This window comes from Urocitellus parryii, chromosome 3 (genome assembly GCF_045843805.1).
Source record: "Urocitellus parryii isolate mUroPar1 chromosome 3, mUroPar1.hap1, whole genome shotgun sequence".
Taxonomy (NCBI): Eukaryota; Metazoa; Chordata; class Mammalia; order Rodentia; family Sciuridae; genus Urocitellus; species Urocitellus parryii.
In genome coordinates this window covers 50,556,525-50,575,701 of record NC_135533.1, presented here as the reverse complement: position 1 = coordinate 50,575,701, position 19,177 = coordinate 50,556,525, and the positions used below count along the sequence as shown (strand labels likewise).

At 35.1% G+C, this 19,177-nt stretch overlaps 1 protein-coding gene across 1 annotated transcript in view; it reads left to right on the top strand.

Moving 5' to 3' along the window:
* The window catches only part of Grm8 (glutamate metabotropic receptor 8), a 738,202-nt gene that overhangs the window by 651,998 nt on the left and 67,027 nt on the right, over nt 1-19,177 (top strand). Inside the window, exon 8 of the mRNA XM_077796710.1 lies at nt 4,251-5,186. Coding sequence (XP_077652836.1) covers nt 4,251-5,186 — 936 coding nt within the window. The remainder of the gene's footprint in view (nt 1-4,250; nt 5,187-19,177) is intronic.

Here is a 19,177-nt window from a genome sequence, read left to right as displayed (position 1 = left end):
ATGAAAAAAGTTACCAGTGTTATGATTAGATATCAGTCTTTTGTATTGTATGTTTAAAATATACTCACTTTATGTAATCACATTAATGAAGATAACACTTAATATATTTGAATCATCTCTAATAAGGTAAATTTTGAGTAAATTTGTAATAAATACTAGAAATTATTAATTACAATGGGGCTTGTAATTGTGAAACATTCTTGTAAATTTTTTTCAGAAGTTCTTTGTTACAGAACAAAATTATTCTCTAAAAATGATGTTCTTTTTAAAGAGTATATGTAATATTACTCTGATATGACTGTTCTGGAAAGATTAAAAGTTTTAAAATGCAAGCATAGTCGCCCAGAAATTTTTTTAATGTATGATTGCTGGTGTAGTTTTCTGCAGAAATAACAGGATTTTGCAACAGAAACAAGCCAGTGGCTTACATGTTCTGAAATGCACTGGATTGAAACCTACTGAATGAATCATTGTTGATAAATAATGTCAAGATAGAAATGGGCTATCATTTTGTCTGTGGAAAGTCTATCTATATAACAATCATCAATTTGTTAGACTACATGTTTTAGACAGAAACATTGCAATATCTGAATAATACCAATGGTAGGGAGATCAATTTTAAAAATACTTGGATAAGCCTTCTCTTCATACTTATTATGAAAGATGGAATAATTTGTTAATATAGCAATCAAACCGATTCAATGATCCTTGTTAATTTTTAATAAAGAAGTTATAGAAATGAGGCAGTTTAATTTATATTCAAGTAGTATTGTTTAAAATCATCATTTAGAAACTATATAAAACATGTCATTAGTTTCAAATATCAATGTATTTATAAGATCCTCATTCAAGCATAGGCCATTTATCTTTCCTTGAGATGGATAGTGAGTAGTTGGTCTCCAGACCTTAATTATAATACCAATTCATAATATAGTCATACATTAATAGATTTCTTGATGAAAATGGAGACACATACACTAATCTTGTTTTCTAAAACAAACTTAATCTCCATTTATTAAAAAGTATTGCATGTGTGATTTAAATATATTTTTATTTAAAAGAAACCTTCACAGCTATTGAAATGTTGCATTTTCCAGAGTTTTATAACTTTATTTTACACTTACAAAAAAACATTTATCCATTAATTCTATACACAGAAAACTTATCAAGGAAAGTTTCATATTTAGGTTATAATGGCACATATTCATCCTATGTATTGAGACTTATCCAACATGGTTATAATTCTTTGTTAATGCATCATATTTCCTTTCACAAAATAAGGCATGTGGAGATTTAAAACATCTGACATGTCACCAGAGATAACTGTGTTACTCAGCTTTTTGTCCTTGTGACAAAAATACCTGACAACTTAGAGGAGAAAAAATTATTTTCACCAGGACAACTTAGATGAGGAAAAAATTATTTTGTCTCATGGTTTTAGAGATTCAGCACATGGTGGACCCATTTCTCTGGGCCCAAGACAAGGCAGAACAAGGCAGAAGGGCATAGTGGAAGACTGCTTTTCTGTTCATGGCAGCCAAGAAGCAGAAAAAGGAAGGGGAGGGGCCATAGAGAAATGCACCCTTCCAGGGCACACCCCCAATGAACCACTTCCTCCAGCCAAGCTCCACCTACCTACAGTTACCACCTAGTTAGTTCATTCAAACTAGGATGGACTGATTATGTATGGTTCTCATAATCTGATCATTTCATCTTTGAATATTTGTGCATTAACACAGGGGCACTGTGGGGGACACCTCATATTCAAACCATAATAGTATCCTTTAAATTTCCATCAAGTTTGATGTTTAACATTTCTGAGATTTTTTTTTTTGCTAACTCTTTTGGACTATAATATTATAAATCCATAAAAGTCCCAGGAAAAAAAATGCAAATTTGGTTTTATAATAATTAGTTTTGAACCATAAAGTTTACCTTCAGAAAGTATTTTATTATCTTATGAGTCCATTATGGTATAAAATCAATATTTCAGCTACTCAGTAGAACATTTCATTTTTTTCTCAAAATTTTTTTTTAGAAAAGCTACTATGTGCTTCCAATTTAACATTATTTTCTTTCTTACTATAATCTTGTAAGTAAATAAAATCTTAAAGTTATTAAAACTTAATGGAGAATTAGTAGTTATGATAGATTAATTTACCTTTGTGTTATGCTCATAGAATAGATTTGATAGTCTTGTATGAACTTATGACACATGAAGTAGCATCTCCTTTCCCAAGGGAAGATGTTTGAAATGAATTCTTTACTCTACCTTGGAGGGGGTTAGATAGCCCTCTGCAAAAAATGAGTTTAAGAATTATGATTCTCTGCCCTCAGCTATTCAAAGAAGTTTTCAAGAAAGAAAAGCATTTTAAGTAATAAAAGCATTTGTCACCTGGTTGCCAAAGGGAGGGGGCAGCCTTAAAAGTGATGAAGGAATATTTCTGAGACTGCACGCTTGATATTTTAAAGATGTATGGTAGCTGTGCCTGGGTGTGGCTTCTCAATACCTTACTAATGTTAAAATGATAGTGGAAACAGAATGAGTAAGTTTCCAAGCTGCATTAATTTTCTTTTGCTATAAAAATAAAATCCAAAATTTAGCATTTTAAAACAGCAAACATTTATAATCTCACATGCTTTCTGTAAATGAGAAATTCAGGAGAAGCTTAGCTGGGCTGCTTCACCTCAGGACTCTCCTGAGTTTGTAGCCAAGATGTCAGTCAGAGATGCATCATTCAAAGTCTTGACTTGGACTGGATGATGCCTTTGTGGGTGGCTCCATCTCAAGCACCACAAGTTGGTGATTATGATTGGCTCAGGCCTCTCTTCCTTTCCATAGGGAATTGACACTGTGGTGCTTCCCCTGGAGTGAAAGATCCAAGAAAAAGCAAAGCATAGGCCAAAATGTCTTTTATGACCTAGCTTCAGAAATCATATACCATCATTTTTGGAATATACTCTTGTTTATGTAGATCATCTCTTATTCAAAGTGAGAGAGGACCAGGTGAGTGGATGCATTTCAGGAGAGGTTATCAGGGACCAATCTTGGAAAGTGACCAGCACAGAGTATCATAATTCTTAAGGATTGTTAATAAAGCTGTGTCTTGGAAAAATAAGGGGTTTCTCCCTTTCACACATTCCTTCATTTCCCTTTTCCATGCTTCTCAAATTGGCCTTTATTCCTGAGGTCTCTGTGTGCTACCTTTTCTACCCTTTCTTCCTCAAGAATTAAGTAAATATCTGTTGAAGACAAGATTGTGTGTCAGTCACTGTTGGTTCACACCAGTAAGCAGATCATTCCTTTCATAGACCTGACCTATTATATAGCAGCTGGTTTTCACAACAAATGGCCTCTTATCTATAGGAGTTTTTAACTATTAACATTCTGTAAAAATTATTGTATATCTAATAAGGAAGAAATTCAAGGTAAGGGACTGGCACTACAATTGCCACTGTCCCCTTCAAAATTATTTTTATTTCAATAAAATATTCTGTGATTTATAAGGTAGAACTTTAAAGCTGTAAGGCAAATATTCTGCACAGTAGGGAAACTCCCTCATTTGTAGTTAGTGTCACTGTTTTAAATCACCTGTTGGATGACTTTTGTTCAGTGGAAAACATTACCATTAAGCTATCTCAATCAGCATGGTTTTTTGCATAATATGGAAATGCACGCCTGAAGAAAAAGTGGAATCAAACCTAAACAGGAACAAAGCACATAAGTGTTCTTATTTCCATGAACACATAAGGAGACAAAGATTAAAGTTAACTTGTTTTGCCATTTCCTTTCAAAATTGCCACAGTGTGAACTGAATTTCCCCCAGTATAGTAGAAAGACATAGATCATCTTTTAAATATGTTTATATCATAATCCAGTGTTTCAGAGAATCTGGCATTTATACTTGTGATTAGCTCTAAAATATCCTATGGACCTTTTTATTTATTTTTTCTTTTCGTGTTAAAACTGTTTGGGCCAATAAATCTTTCTGCAAATGTCAGATTGGTCAGCAATGAAGAGGTAAATGGAAACTAATGACACTTATCAAGTTGATGATGTGAATGATTTATTGGACCCAATCATTTAACACTTTCATAAAGTCAATATCGGGGAAAGAGATTGGGCTCTTATTATGGTAAACTGTATTTGTACTGTCAGCATTCAGTGATTTATTACAAACCTGTGGCTAGGATTAGGATATTATAAATGGGGGAAAAATGGAAGGCTCATTAATTTTTTATACCCACAGGTGGAAGACATGCAGTGGGCTAATAGAGAACACACTCAGCCAGCATCTCTCTGCAGCCTGCCCTGCAAGCCTGGGGAAAGGAAGAAAACCGTCAAAGGGGTCCCTTGCTGCTGGCACTGTGAGCGCTGTGAAGGTTACAACTACCAGGTAGATGAGCTCTCCTGTGAACTTTGCCCTTTGGATCAGAGACCAAACACCAACCGTACAGGCTGCCAGCGTATCCCCATCATCAAACTGGAGTGGCATTCTCCCTGGGCCGTGGTGCCTGTGTTTGTTGCAATACTGGGGATCATCGCCACCACCTTTGTGATTGTGACCTTTGTCCGCTATAATGACACACCTATTGTGAGGGCTTCAGGACGGGAACTTAGTTATGTGCTCCTAACAGGGATTTTTCTCTGTTATTCCATCACCTTTTTAATGATTGCAGCACCAGATACAATTATATGCTCCTTCCGACGGATCTTCTTGGGACTTGGTATGTGTTTCAGCTATGCAGCCCTTCTGACCAAAACAAACCGTATCCACCGAATATTTGAGCAGGGGAAGAAATCTGTCACAGCACCCAAGTTTATTAGTCCAGCATCCCAGCTGGTGATCACCTTCAGCCTCATCTCCATACAGCTCCTTGGGGTGTTTGTCTGGTTTGTTGTGGACCCACCACACACCATCATCGACTATGGAGAACAACGGACACTGGATCCGGAAAACGCCCGAGGAGTGCTCAAGTGTGACATTTCTGATCTCTCGCTCATTTGTTCCCTTGGATACAGTATCCTCTTGATGGTCACTTGTACTGTTTATGCCATTAAGACGAGAGGTGTTCCAGAGACTTTCAATGAAGCCAAACCAATCGGATTTACCATGTATACCACCTGCATCATTTGGTTAGCTTTCATTCCCATCTTTTTTGGTACAGCTCAGTCAGCAGAAAAGGTAAGTGGCAGGAAATGCATTTGACAACCCTTTTTCTGGATTTAACTTCTTCATTTAGGATGCTTTTCCTCTTCCTGGTTCATTTACATTCTCTCAAGATGCTTCAGTCTGTGCTATTCTTATTTAGACATATATAGCTCAAGGTCACATTGCTTTGAGTATGTGTTGACTAGAGCTGATTTTCCAAGAAAAACACTCTCTTGCATCCTCCTTGGCAAGGGAGAAGATTGACAGAACACACATCACTTTCCTGGTCTCTTTTAACAGCTTTGTTATCTACTGACATCAAAGTTCTTTTTCCAAATGTTAATTAAAAGTGGGAGGAAAAAAGGGCAGATGTGGCTCACAGGAGTGAGCTGTCCCAGAATATCCTACTACATGACAAATGCCTCCTTCCCTGTTCTACTGTAACTCTGGGGGGTTTCAGGGGAAGGAAGCCATCCCTTCATCATTATGATGATTTTAGTCATGGAAGTAGAGTTTACAATAAAACAACTAAAACAAAGAGAAACTGAAATGGTTAAGTACAATTTGAACCCTCTTATTATTTCTGAGCCCCTATTCTCATGACCTTTCCATATGTGAAAGATGATAGTGAAGAATAAAGAAGACAGCAATGGAAAATTATATGAAACAGTTTATAACTTTAAGTAATTTCCTTTGTCACTAATCTCCCATTAACTTTTCCTACATAAAACATTGCTAATAAAGAACATCTGCATATGAGAGGGAACATGTGTTGAACTAGATGAATGTAGTTCTATATACAGTAAGACAGAAAAGTAAGGTTAACCCCAAATTATAAGATTTGGGTAGTGGGATAGTAAGAAACCAATCTGTTGAACAAAGACCAGTGCCTAAGAGTCAGAACACATATTTTGGTATATGTCAATGGGAATTTATTAGGATCAAACTTGTAAATCTAAATTATGAAAGAATGTGGAAACAAATCTCTCAAAGTCTATTTTTTAATATGATTTATTGGACTAGTCAAAGAAAAATAATGTTTTTCAGCATTTGGAAATGTCTAAGCTGTATGAATTATTAGTAAAGAAAACTTAAGCAGTTCTTATATTTGTATTTTAACTGTTTCTTTGTAGATTGATTTACCTGGAGAGGGCCATGATAAGTTCACTCTGCTTTCTGGTGGACAATAAATATTGGAACTAAACAAAATCTCCTGAGATAACATCTCACTTTTTTTTCTATTTTCTCTTCCTTTATATTTTATGAAGTATAACCTATTCTTATTTTTCATATAATGATATCCACAGATGGAACAGGGCAAACACCAATGCAAATAAGATGTTTTTCTCTATTCAGACAATTCTTTCAGTGTCTCAGTTTTTTTAGACTAAATAAAAACATGCTCCTACAACAAAATGTTGGACATCATCTTAGTAGTTCAAGTATAAATCCTATTAGCAGTTTTTTAAGGTAATAAAAGAATAACTACTTATTTTCTCTCAGAGTATTAAAGTTTCAGAGCTGTAGCTGCCTGCTGAGAATAGTGATGGAGACAAAAATTGGGGGGTGAAAAGGACACCCCAATATGCCAGAGGGTGGAGGGTGCTTTGTGCTGTTATCCTGAGAGATGCACATCCCCTGAAAACCTGTAGATTCTGTTTATTTATGAGTGTGGAATATCCACACCTTTAGAGATAGAATGTGGTTAGCAAAATTTCTTTTTCCATCTAAACTTTGTGGAATAAAGAAGGTCTAAGAGGCAAATTAAAAACAAATAATAATATAAGTTTGTTGGAATTCATTTCATATTTTATTTATTATTGAATATGAAACTTGCATTCAAGAGAAGAATTTGATGGGGAACACTAACTCTTGGAATTTTCAGTTAATTGTAGAGTCCTCCAATTATTTAGCCTTGGAGTTGTTGAATTTAGACCAGCTCTGTATGAAGAACTATTATATTATAAATAACTAAGATCTGGCTTCTAAGGTACTTTATATAATAGAAGTGTGTGTTATTCTAAAACTTATCTTCAAATTTGCTTCCTGCTCCTTCCTGTCAATATATATTTTATATTTGAAACCATACATAAAATGTTTGAGTATATTTATTTTTCCACATTGCCAAAACTACTGACATGAATATTAAAAATGAATAAAAGTCTTGTATCTCTAGAAGAAGTTTTTAAATCAGTTGTATTGACTTTGGAGAAGCAAAGAGCTAGGCAGCCCTCCGTTTTCATTTATAATGCTCAGCCAATTAGCCCCACATTATCAACCTGAAGCCTTTACAACAGCGAGGCGGCACGCACATCCATTAAGTCAGCAGATCCTTATTGAGCACTGTGTCCAGCATTGTGCTAGTTATTGAATCCATGTCAGTCTGCTTCCCTGAGCCTTCACTGTAAGGCTCAGTCTGGCTCCCAGCCCATGCCTTCCTGACGCCTGCCAGCCCCTGTGAGGTGCCAGGCTCAAGGACAGGGGAAGATGGTGAGAGGTCAGATCTGAGACGAGAAAGCAAAGAACTGTTCATCCTCCAACTTTACATTAGTGATTCAGAATTTATAACATGGGAAATAGCAGAAGAACAAAATTTCTTCCTGTACGTATTTGATTATACTTTACCAGAGTAATGTCTATAGCAGAAAATTCATCTACACGGTCGCTTTGAAATTACAAGAAGTGTGAGGAAAAAGTAAAATTAGTTGACTAATTTAGACAGATATTTTGGAAAACATGAATAACATCATAATACTTGTCACAGAGTCATGAAGACTGACAGTTCTCTGAAGTGTGTTTTCATTCATTGATAAAACATCATTTATTTTAATTTATTTTTTTCAGATTTTTAAAATAGAGATCAATCTTGTTCTTTTCCAGTAGATTTTCATCACATCATATGTGTCTACTGCTGGATTTTACTAAATCGCGTGCAAATGTATTTTCTCTTTGTAGAGAAGTAGTGTAAAGGAAGGGTGGACACATAGAGGCATAGCCATAGATGAATAGAAATGCATGTGATTGTCAGGAAAAGACAAAAAAATTAAAAAGTAATTAACTTTATAGTCAGGAAAAGAGTCTTTAGGGATGGTTAGGGGCTGTTAGGATGGCAGCAATCTCTTAAAGACATATTTTATCCTCCCTAATTGGGCTCAGAAAATGGAAATAAGCAGAGAAAGGTTATGACACGGCCAAGCTCCAGGGAGCACAGAGCTCTGACCAGAGCATCAAATGGAAACCAAATAAAAACAACCTCAAAATGGAAGAGAAAAATTAAAGCTTAAGAAAGAAAACAATAAATCCTGAACCAGCTTATTTTTCTTTGCCCTCTGGTTCTACAGTGTAGCATCTATCTAGTAGCTCAAGTAAGAAACCCGGGGTTCATTTTCAACTCCTCCCTTTTCTTATTCCCACCCCATTATTTCCTCCTCTCTCCTCTCTCCTTTCAGTGTTTTCTGTGTAAATCTGTGTCTATCTGATGTATATCTGAATGCATCCATTGCAACACAAACCCCTTCACACACTACAGCTTCAATAAATGCCTGTGGAATGAGTGGAGTGCCTTCTACAACAATGGCATAATTTGATAGCATAAATGCTTATTTAGGTGAGAATATAACATAATAGGAATCTTCCATATGTATCTTACTGTGATCCTCATTACAATAACTATTTTTTTTCTGAAAAATTTTTTACCATTCCACCAGGGACCACATTCATTTCTTAAAAAAAAAAACATTGACACTATCACTGATTCTGAAATATGGCTACTAAACATTTAGGGAGAAGGACAAGAAAGCATCTACAATTCTCAAAGCAAAGGAGAATTGATGTGACTGATATTTTCCCCCTGCCTGCCCTCCCTGCTGCTTCCACTGTCTCTCTCTGTGCAGAGGCAGAGTGCAGGCGTGGAAAGGGAGTGGGTCCAGTGAGGAAGAGCATGAGCTCTGTAGCCTGAGGACTTGGGTTTGATTCCTGGATCTGCTAAGTTAGCTGAGAACATGTAGGCAAGAGGCTATACTTTGGCAGATAGAAGTTAAGATCCCCCAGAGGATGAGGATTAGACTACGGAGCCCTGCTGCATGTGCCCAGGCCTTTTTGCAATCTAGAGCAAACTTGAGTTCATATATTCTGGAAAAAGCAGGAAGATAGTGGAGTTAAAAGCAAAAACTCCTTTTGCATCATTATGATACGATTTTTATAGATACCTTATACTAGTTGGCAGAAACTTACACAACCTATGAGTCAGGAAAGGTGCTTAGCACATAATAAGCAGGAATTAATGTTGGGGATTATTACTTAATGTCAGGCTGTTAGCCATGAGGGCGGGAACCTTAATTGGTTTTGCTCACCTAGCAGAATACCAGGTCTGAAAGAGGTTCTCAAAAAGAGATTAAATGACTTGGGATATATTTAAATGAATTGGGAGATCAGATATTTGATTTATCCAGATAATTGTCTCAATTTCTCCAGCCATTTGTTCCATGGCTGTGCAGCTTCCCAACTGGAAGTGTGTTCTGGGAAGCTTGCCTGAGATCATGAGATCACAGCAGTGAAAGAGGGCTGTGAGGGAGACAGCCATCTGAAGGATCAGAAGAAAGAGAGGTGTTCTTGAGGCAATATGTAAGTGCCTTCAAATATTTAGTGGCAAGTGTCCTCAGAAAGCAGTTGCTGAAATCTTGATGTTACAGTTTGAAATGTGAGTAGCCTTAACAAATTGGGAAAGGTAAGTCTGAGATTAGAGATTATTCATAAAACTCCTGCTGTAGGTGTAGCCCAGTTGAGACAAGAAAAACCTGGGGTAAAGAGTCCATATGACAAGGAAAACCACAGAAGAAATTTGCAGGATAGATCAGACCAGAGCTCATTCTCCAGCCACACCTATTTTCCAAATATTTCTCCTTTCCTTAGGAAGGAGGGAAGAAGAAGAAATGACCAGTGTCCACTCTGCATGTTTGTCATTGATGCTTATGACTGTGTCATGCCATTTGTTGGCAAACTGTAAGCATTTTCATTCATCATCTTACATCCTTTTGAAGACTTCAGTGATGTCCCAAGTTGAAGATTATGTACCAGGTTGTGTTATGCTGTTTCTGAAAGGTGCCAGTTATACTAGAATATTGCAGTACACTCTGGAATGGGAAAAATAAATTCAACAAAAATACAAAAGAAACTGTATGATCTCATTTATGTAGTTACTTTAAAATGAAGTGCTTGTAAACTTTTAGAAGAGAAAGTTGAGATAGATTCTGGGACACACATGGGCAGGGCTGGTAAGTATCTTTCCTTGGGAATTCTGCCTTATCCATATTTTTTTTGTTTGTTTTTCTGACTGTGCTATGTATTATTGCTAGAGAAAATTTTTATCTTTATACATTAAAGGCAATTCTTTTGGGGATGCTCATCTGATTTGACAGCACAAAGAATATTTGCTCAATGAACTTTATTTAGATTCCAAAATCCTATGATTTGACAGCACAAAGAATATTTGCTCAATGAACTTTATTTAGATTCCAAAATCCTATGTTTGTGGGCTCTGAGGGAACTGTGGGGACTAGGTCTACTTAATGTAAGCATTTATTTATCAGTGAGATTCTAGTATTTTCTCATATTTTTTCAAACTGAAATTGCATTTCCATAAAGTTGAATTTCCTATGCCCAAATTACACTAATTTAATTAGCTAGACCATTAGTTAGTCAACCTGGGAACTTGGTTCTAAAGCTAGTGCATCTCATGAAAACAGTTTTGTTTACTTTGTATGACTGAAAATGCTGTGATACTAGATTTCATTAAGACTGAAATTTATTTTTAAAGTCACAGTGACCATGGTTTTATTTCAAAATGTTTAGAGAAATGTCATATAAATAGACTTATTTCTATACAGGCAGAACCTTAATGACATCCAGGCTGGATAATATAGAATGTAGTGACTAATTTACTTATTTTAACTCCAAATTGCATTTTCCATGATTCGCTAGATTCTAATATCTTATGCACACAGGGTGCCAGAAAGAGCAGATTGCAAGCAAATAGTTTCTTTTGGCTGAAACCATATATACATTTTTATATTGGGAAATTAAAAAATATATATCTAAATGTAGTATCATGTGGGTTAGTCCCAACTACCTTAAAGTATAAAAAATATTTAACTAAGTATTAATATAAATACCAGGCTAGCTAAAATAACTGCAAAACAGATGTATTTGAATGTTAAAATACCATAAAATGGAAACAATCTGGTTTCTGGCTCAAAATAAATGCTGATTTTAAAAATACCCTCCCCCTGATAATGGAATGAAAAAAAAAATAAGGCAGAGAGGAGGAAGAGAAGCAGTGGGGATGGGGCAGGTGAGAGAGAGAGAGAGAGAGAGAGAGAGAGAGAGAGAGAGAAAGAGGGAGGGAGGGAGGGGTAGATAGGTAGATAGGTGGTGGGGAGACCTAATATTGTTAGCACTAAATTAGATGAAAAACATTTTGGAAAAAATATTGAAAAAATAAGTCAATTGGGTTTAATTTATGGAAAAACTAAAAGAATGGAAGCACACTCCAAGAGGCACGAGTGAGTCTTACTATGGAATTTCCAAATAATTCCCAAACTAAAGCTCAACAAAAATCCTAAGTAAACATTGCTGTGAGCATCAGGGAAATACTTGAAGAATCACACTGGAGAATAGCTGTGCCAGTGAGACCCCTCACTCCCCGTTTTGGCCCCAACTTCACATAGGAAGAGTGAAGATTAAAATTATGAAGTCTAAAGAATGAGAATAATCTGATGGAGGACTTCTAGTGTGGATATGTGCCACTGAAAGAGAAGGACAAGAATTTGAAGTAATTTTATTTTAAACATGGATGGCGGGGGGATAGGAAATATAACTCTGTCCAGGATAGATAAATTTCTCAACCCTATTCCTTCTGGGGTGGGTCCATACTCTGCTTGCCAATATGAAGATATTTTAAAGAGAGGCCAGTCTGGTTAAATGATCATTAACTCCAACACGGTCAGTCCTGTCAAACAGAGAAAATGGGCTCAACCAGTAATCTTTATCAGTCAGCCTTGGCTGTCAATCATAATTTTCATTAGCAGTCATAGATGCTAGGATGAAGAAAACTAATATATATTTAAAAGTCTAAAAAACAAACAAAACAAAATAACTGACTCAAAGAAAAAAATCCTAGAAAATATGAAAATTTTTAAAAATCAGCATTCTAAGAACCAAGAGAAGAATATTGAACACACATACACATATACATATGTGAAGGTTACTATGGAAAAGATCAACCAGGAAATAAGAAAATGACTGGAAATTAAAATTATGAATGTGAAAATAAAAAACTAAATGGATAGAAACTGGGAACTAGCATGGAGATGTGGAGGGTAAAATAAAAGGCAGAAGCAAAGAGAAAAAAGTTAAAAAAAATAAGGATAATATGAAGAAAAGTTAAAATATGCTGAGATAGATCCCAAGGTGTATCTAATAAACAGCAGAGAAGAGGAAATGACAAAGAAGGTGAAGAAATAATATTTAAAAAGAAGACAAGTTTCAAAAGCTAATTCTTTAAATTAAAAAGAATTTTTTATTTAATTTTAGTAAAACTTCATTAAGTGACAGAAAATTTTAAGAACTTTCAGAGTTGAAAAAAGTTATCTACAAGGCATCAAAATCAGACCTCATCTGCCTCCCTGAATTCTGCATGGCAATGAGCAAAGACTTTCTTGAGGGAAAAGTATTTTAAACTTAAAATTGTATAGCCAGCCAAACTATCAGTCAGTGTGAGGCTAAAGACATAAATGGCTTAGAAAGTCTGTGCCTTACATATCTTATATATGGATTATTCTTGATGTAACTCAGCTATTAAAAGAGACATCATCAGATATGAGATGGATAACAGTGACAACTGCACATGATCTAAAAGTAATGAGGAAATTGGAAAAGGAATTACAAACGGATCTATTAGATCATCAGGGCTAATTATTTTTTAAAATCCAGGTGTATTGGTGCATATTTGCAATCCCAGCAGCTCAGGAAGCTGTGACAGGAGGATTGCATGTACAAAGCCATCCTCAGCAACCTAGTGAGGCTGTAAGCAACCTAGTGAGACCTTGTTTCAAAAAAAAAATTAAAAAGGGGGCTGGAGATATGTTTCAGTGGTTAAATGCCCTAGGGTTCAATCCCTGGTAACAATACATACATACATACATACATACAAAACTTCAGAATTTTAATAATTATTCTTATTCCTCTGCCAGTCCAGTTATGCTGCTTAAATATTTACCAGACATACATAGAAATTGCTTTTTGTATTGGTTTTACCTTGTTAGAAAGAACCTGGGGGAAAAACACAGAAATAATAATTTATCTGCTAACATGAATGTAAATGTTATTAACCCTGTACTTTAAAAACATTAATGTGACTTTAAAAAATTAGAAGTTCTGTGAGGACATGCAGGAGAAGGGAGTTGTCCCAGAACACCAAATCACTTACCTTCTCCTGTGAGAGAAGGTAAATTGTTGAGTCAAGAGATACTATTGCATTATTTGAATAGCAAAAATTAAACAGAACAAAAGTTTTAATATTGAGAATTCTATAGAGTAGCACCAAGAATGCATAGATAAATAAAGGACAGTTTTATCTAATAAATACTTAAATTTTATTTAATAAATATATTTATATGATACAAATGTGAATAATTGCATACTGAAGGATTTAAATGAAGATCTCCAACATGAATGTACATTCTCATAAACTTTTAGTGTATACTATTTTGAGAGATTCTTTCAGATGCAAACTGGATGAATGATTTTGAATTTGTAAAAATGACTCAACATATTTGGTGGTTACAAATGATCTATAAATTTCCTCATCTTTAGGGTTAATTCAATTGCTTAAATGAGTACTTTTCAGAGACCATAATTTAAGTGTCAGTTTATATCTGGTAATGGCATTACATAAAAATATTAAATATTTTCTATAAACAAAGACCTTTGATGAGTGTTTTTTAAAATGCATAAGTGAATAAGAAGTTTTAATCAGGAATTTTTTTATTAGCATTAAGTAGTGGCTATACCAAGCACAAAATTGGCTAGTACAAGGCAGAGTAAGATAGTGGAAATCTTGGGGCAAGGGATTACTGAAAGGAAAAGAATACCATGTCTTTTGGGGGGATAAAGAAAGTCTCCATGAAGGAGGCAGAAATCAAAATAGGTCTAGAAGACAGAATAGAAAATATTCCTATTTTGCCTTCTGGAAAATAGGAATAATGGGTTTAAATAGTCAGAAAAGGGGGGATCAGGTATTATTTGAAAAACCTGTTAGTTAAAAACTGTTCTAACTTAAAGATAACCATAGAGAGCAGGGTGATCATATATCCCTATTTCTTCTACTAATAGAACCTTTTTTACTGTGAAAACTGTTTCCCAATGTAGGCAGTAAATTGCATTATTACCCATAAAATAAGGCTGGGCAGATAATTGGGAAGCATTCTATGGAGGGACTGATGCTAAGTTTGTACTTCTTTTGCTAGGAATTTGAGTGTATTTGCGTCATTCTAAGCATGGATGTGTTCTCAATAAAATTACGCTTTGTGAGATTTCTTTGCCAGTGGTAAGTTGGACAAATTGTTGTGCACAATGAAAACAAAAAGGAGAAAATCAAGTTTATTTAAGAAATGCAGGCAAGAAATATTGGGGACTCATTTTAAATTGAATTGGGAGTAGAAGATAAAACAGGAGGGGAAGTGATTGCATTTTATATTCTGTAATTTTTCTTGTGATGGCAAAATTTTTCTTTGTTTGCTGTGGGGGTTCCATTCAGTTGAGCTTCAAAAAGAGGTCCACCATAAAAATTGTTGTGCATGTATCAGTATAGTTTGCTGACTTTGGATAAATACCAATAGTTTTTTTGGCCAAATACCAAGGAGTGGGATTGCTTGGTAATACAGTGGTTCCTATCCAAGTCTTTTGAGAAATCTCCATATGCTGTCCATAGTGGTTATACCAACTTGCAGTCCTACCAGTAATGTATTAGTGGTCTTTCCCCCACATCTTCACAGTTGTTTTTTTGTATTCTTGTTTTTTTTTTCTTTTTTTCTTGGTACATTATAATTATACATCACTGTGGAATTAGTTATGATAAGTTCATACATGCATGCAATAAAACAGTATAATTTGATTAATTTTATTCCCCAGTACCTCCCTTTCCTTCCTCTTGATCTCCTTCCTCTAGTCTACTGGTGTCCCTTCTATTTTTTTTTAATTTGTTCTGAGTAGTTATACAGGACAGTAGTACACATTTTGACACATTGTATACAAATGGAGCACAGCTTTTCATTCCTCTGGCTGTACATGGTGCAAAGTCACATAAATAGTGTAATCATATATGTATATCAGCTAATAATGTCTGTCTTGCAGTCCCACCAGCAATGAATGAGTGTACATTTTCCCCCACATCTTCCCCAACAGTTATTATTGCTTGTATTCTTTTGTTGTTGTTGTTACTAGGGATTGAACTCAGGGGCACTTGACCACTGAACCACATCCCCAGCCCTATTTTGTATTTTATTTAGAGACAGTGTCTCATTGAGTTGCTTAGTACCTTGTCATTGCTGAGGTTGGCTTTGAACTTATGATCTTCCTGTCTCAGCCTCCTGATATTGCTTGTATTCTTGATGACTGCCATTCTAACTGGAGTGAGATGAAATCTTGATGTAGTTTTGATTTGCTTTTCCATGATTACTAAGGATGTTGAATATTTTTCATATATTTGTTGGCCATTTGTATTTCTTCTTTTGAGAAATTTTGTTTATGGCAGCACAACTCTCAATAGCCAAGTAATGGAATCAGTCTAGGTGCCTGTTAATGGATAAAAAAAAATGATTTATTTGCAGAGTGGAGTTTTATTCAGCCACGAAAAGAACAAAATTATGTCATTTGCTGATAAATGGATGGAACTAGAGAATATCATTTTAAGTGAAATAAGCCAGATGCAGAAAGTCAAGGGTTGAAATTTTTGTTCTCATATATGGAAACTAGAGAGTAATAAGGAATTTTTAAAAGGTGGTATCTCATGAAAATAGAAGAGAGAACAATGGAGTATAAGGAGGGGATTGAGGGGGTGAGAGGAGGGATGGTGAATGGGAGGAGCTACAGAAGGAAAGTGACAAAACTATGCTATTGTTATGTATAAATAATTGCAATGAATTCCACTTTTATGTGTAATTATAAGGCACAATTTAAAAAGCAATAAATAATTGAAGGAAGTCCAGTAGTGTAGAAGAAAGAGGACCGGAGAAGAGAGGAGGAGAGGGAAAGAGGAAGCATCGTGAATGAAATGAAGCAAATTATGTTATCTACATCTATAAATATGTCAAAATGAATCATATTATGTATAACTGTAATGTATGAATAAAAACATTAAGAGCCCCACTTTTCTCTCTGATGTGAGCTAAGGAAGAGAAAGAAATTCTTTTTGTGTAGAGGTAAAACCCAGGGCCTCTCACATGCTGGGCAAGTGCTCTACCACTGAGCTACATTCCAAGCCTGCGTGTGTGTGTGTGTGTGTGTGTGTGTGTGTGTGTGTGTTTTGCTGAGAAGCAAGTCTTTTTAATTGATGACTAAAACTAGCCAAGAATGAAGAAGCATACTCAGGCCCACAGTAGGAAAAAAAGTCAATGTGTCTGTGGATGAAACCAAGAATACCTGGTGGATTATGATTTTGAGTAAAGAAATCTGCTGAATAATATTGAAATCCATTTTGATAGTTGAAATAAAGCAAACACTTTAGAAATAAGATTAAAGTAACTTATAAATGATGAATTACATTTAACTATATAACCACCATTTTACTGTGTAAATTTAAAAATTAAATGGATTTTCGTTTCTAATGAATTTGGGCAAAGTTTAGGATAATCTCAATTTTCTCTAATTGCTATGTAGGGATAAATTTACTTAGTTTTTTCTTCATTTTATTTCATTTTTGTGTAATTTTGTGTACCTGGCATATAAAACCAAAAAAATTCTTTCCAATTATGATCACTGATTGAAAGTCGTAAACTATTTAAGGTAATCCACAAGATTCTGCATTTTGGCCATGTTCTGAATCCTATGAATAATCAGTAATGTTAACACTAATTGTAATTTTGAGTTTTGTTTGTTTAAAGATGACTTAGGTTATCCCAATTTGAAAAAAAAAAACAATGTTTAATTCAAAAATTGTGGCTGGATGTGGTAGCACACATTGAAAATCCCAGTGACTTGGAGGCTGAGGCAGGAGAATTGCAAATTGGGAGCCAGCCTGTGCAATTTAGTGAGGACCTGTTAAAAAAAAAAATAAAGATTGAGGGTGTAGAGTTCAGTACCACACTCCTCCCCCCCAAAAATTTAATTAATTTCACATTTTCATCTTGGAATTTTAGATTCACTGAGTTATTTGTTCAAACAGTTAAGTGTATTTTGGGAGAGTACAAATAAATATAATATTTTCTGCTGTCTGTTGGTCCAAACCCTATAGAGGACAGATCCCTATGCAGTCTTTGTGAGTGTATGCAAAATCACTCACATTGATCACACTCTATGCATATAGCTTCTGTAGATTTCAGGTTCCTAGGCAAGATTAAATGTCATGCATTTCTCCTGCCAGCTGTTTCCTCTAAAATTCTTATTTTACTCAAATTGATTTGAATTGAAAATATTATTGGTAGATTGTAAACCTGCCATAAAACCTTCAAGTGTTTCTATCAGCAGGCAGCTTATCATTGTTAGCACTGCCCTTTCTTCAACAAAGCACTTTCCCCATGCTGAAATGTCCAATCAAACCACAATTTATTGCACACTTTGTTATACTGCATACTTATGGCTAAGAACTGACAATGGTAAGCATGAAATAATTAAATTCTGAATGCAAACGCATATGTATAGAAGGTGGCAACAAAAATGGCAATAAGCAGAGGCAGTCAGTTCTACAGGATTATAAAGGACATGTCTTCCAATAAGGCTCTTCAGTTTCTTTTTTCCGACTTGCTTATCATTTATAGTGTTTTTATATACAGTACGTGCATACATTTATGGTTGCTAATGATGCCCTCCATTTTATATGGTCCCTTCCTCTATGCTCTGGGAAACCACATTGCCTTGAATCTGTTTTTGTTTCTTGTCTCTTTTATCTCATCTTCCTTCTGCTCAAGTTGCCCCTGATTTTGGCATTTCTCCCAGACGCCATTCCCTTGAAGTGCTCATCATTCACACAGTTTCTGTTAGAAAGGCTGCAATTCATGCTTTTCTAGCTGTGTTCTTAATCTCTGCCCTTTCACATGCTCAAAGATGCAGACTGTAACAATCCAAAACTGAAATCTGAAAGCAATCTAAAACCCAGATTGCAAAATTAAGCTACCTAAGAAACAAAATCTATCGTATTTTAAATGGTTGTTTCTTATTAGATGTGCTGAAAAACATCTAAATTCTTCATATTTAAACCATCTTCTTCCATCTCTAAGAGATGAATCCTCAGAGATTAAGCCTCTGAAGAAAATTTTACAAATGCTGAAAAGTTGAGAATTTTTGCCTTCTACTGTTAATAGACCTCAGGTTTAACTTACTCCAGTTGTGCACAGACTCAGACTTTTAACTTCAACTTTATATTTCTTCATTATATTAAATCTCTATTTTATTTCCCCCTTTCTTTAAAGATTATCTCTATTTACCAAGATCTAAATTTGCATGTTGGCATTAACTTCTCTTTCCCTTGTACCCCTGTTTAAATTTTGTCAACAAATTATAGTGTTTATTTCAATTTTTTTTTCTATATCTATACTCCCCAACCCCCCAACATCCATGGTCAAATCCCTAGTCCACTCCCAGCTTTTATAACCCAGGCTACTACTATTTGGATATAAGAACTAGTTTCATAGACTTGCTGTTTGACAACGATTTCAAGATTTCTGTTATAAAGTTATTCTATAGCACTTCTACTTTGGCACTTTTTAAAATAGTTCTACTTAATGAGCCACTTTTTAGTTAACACCTTTGCT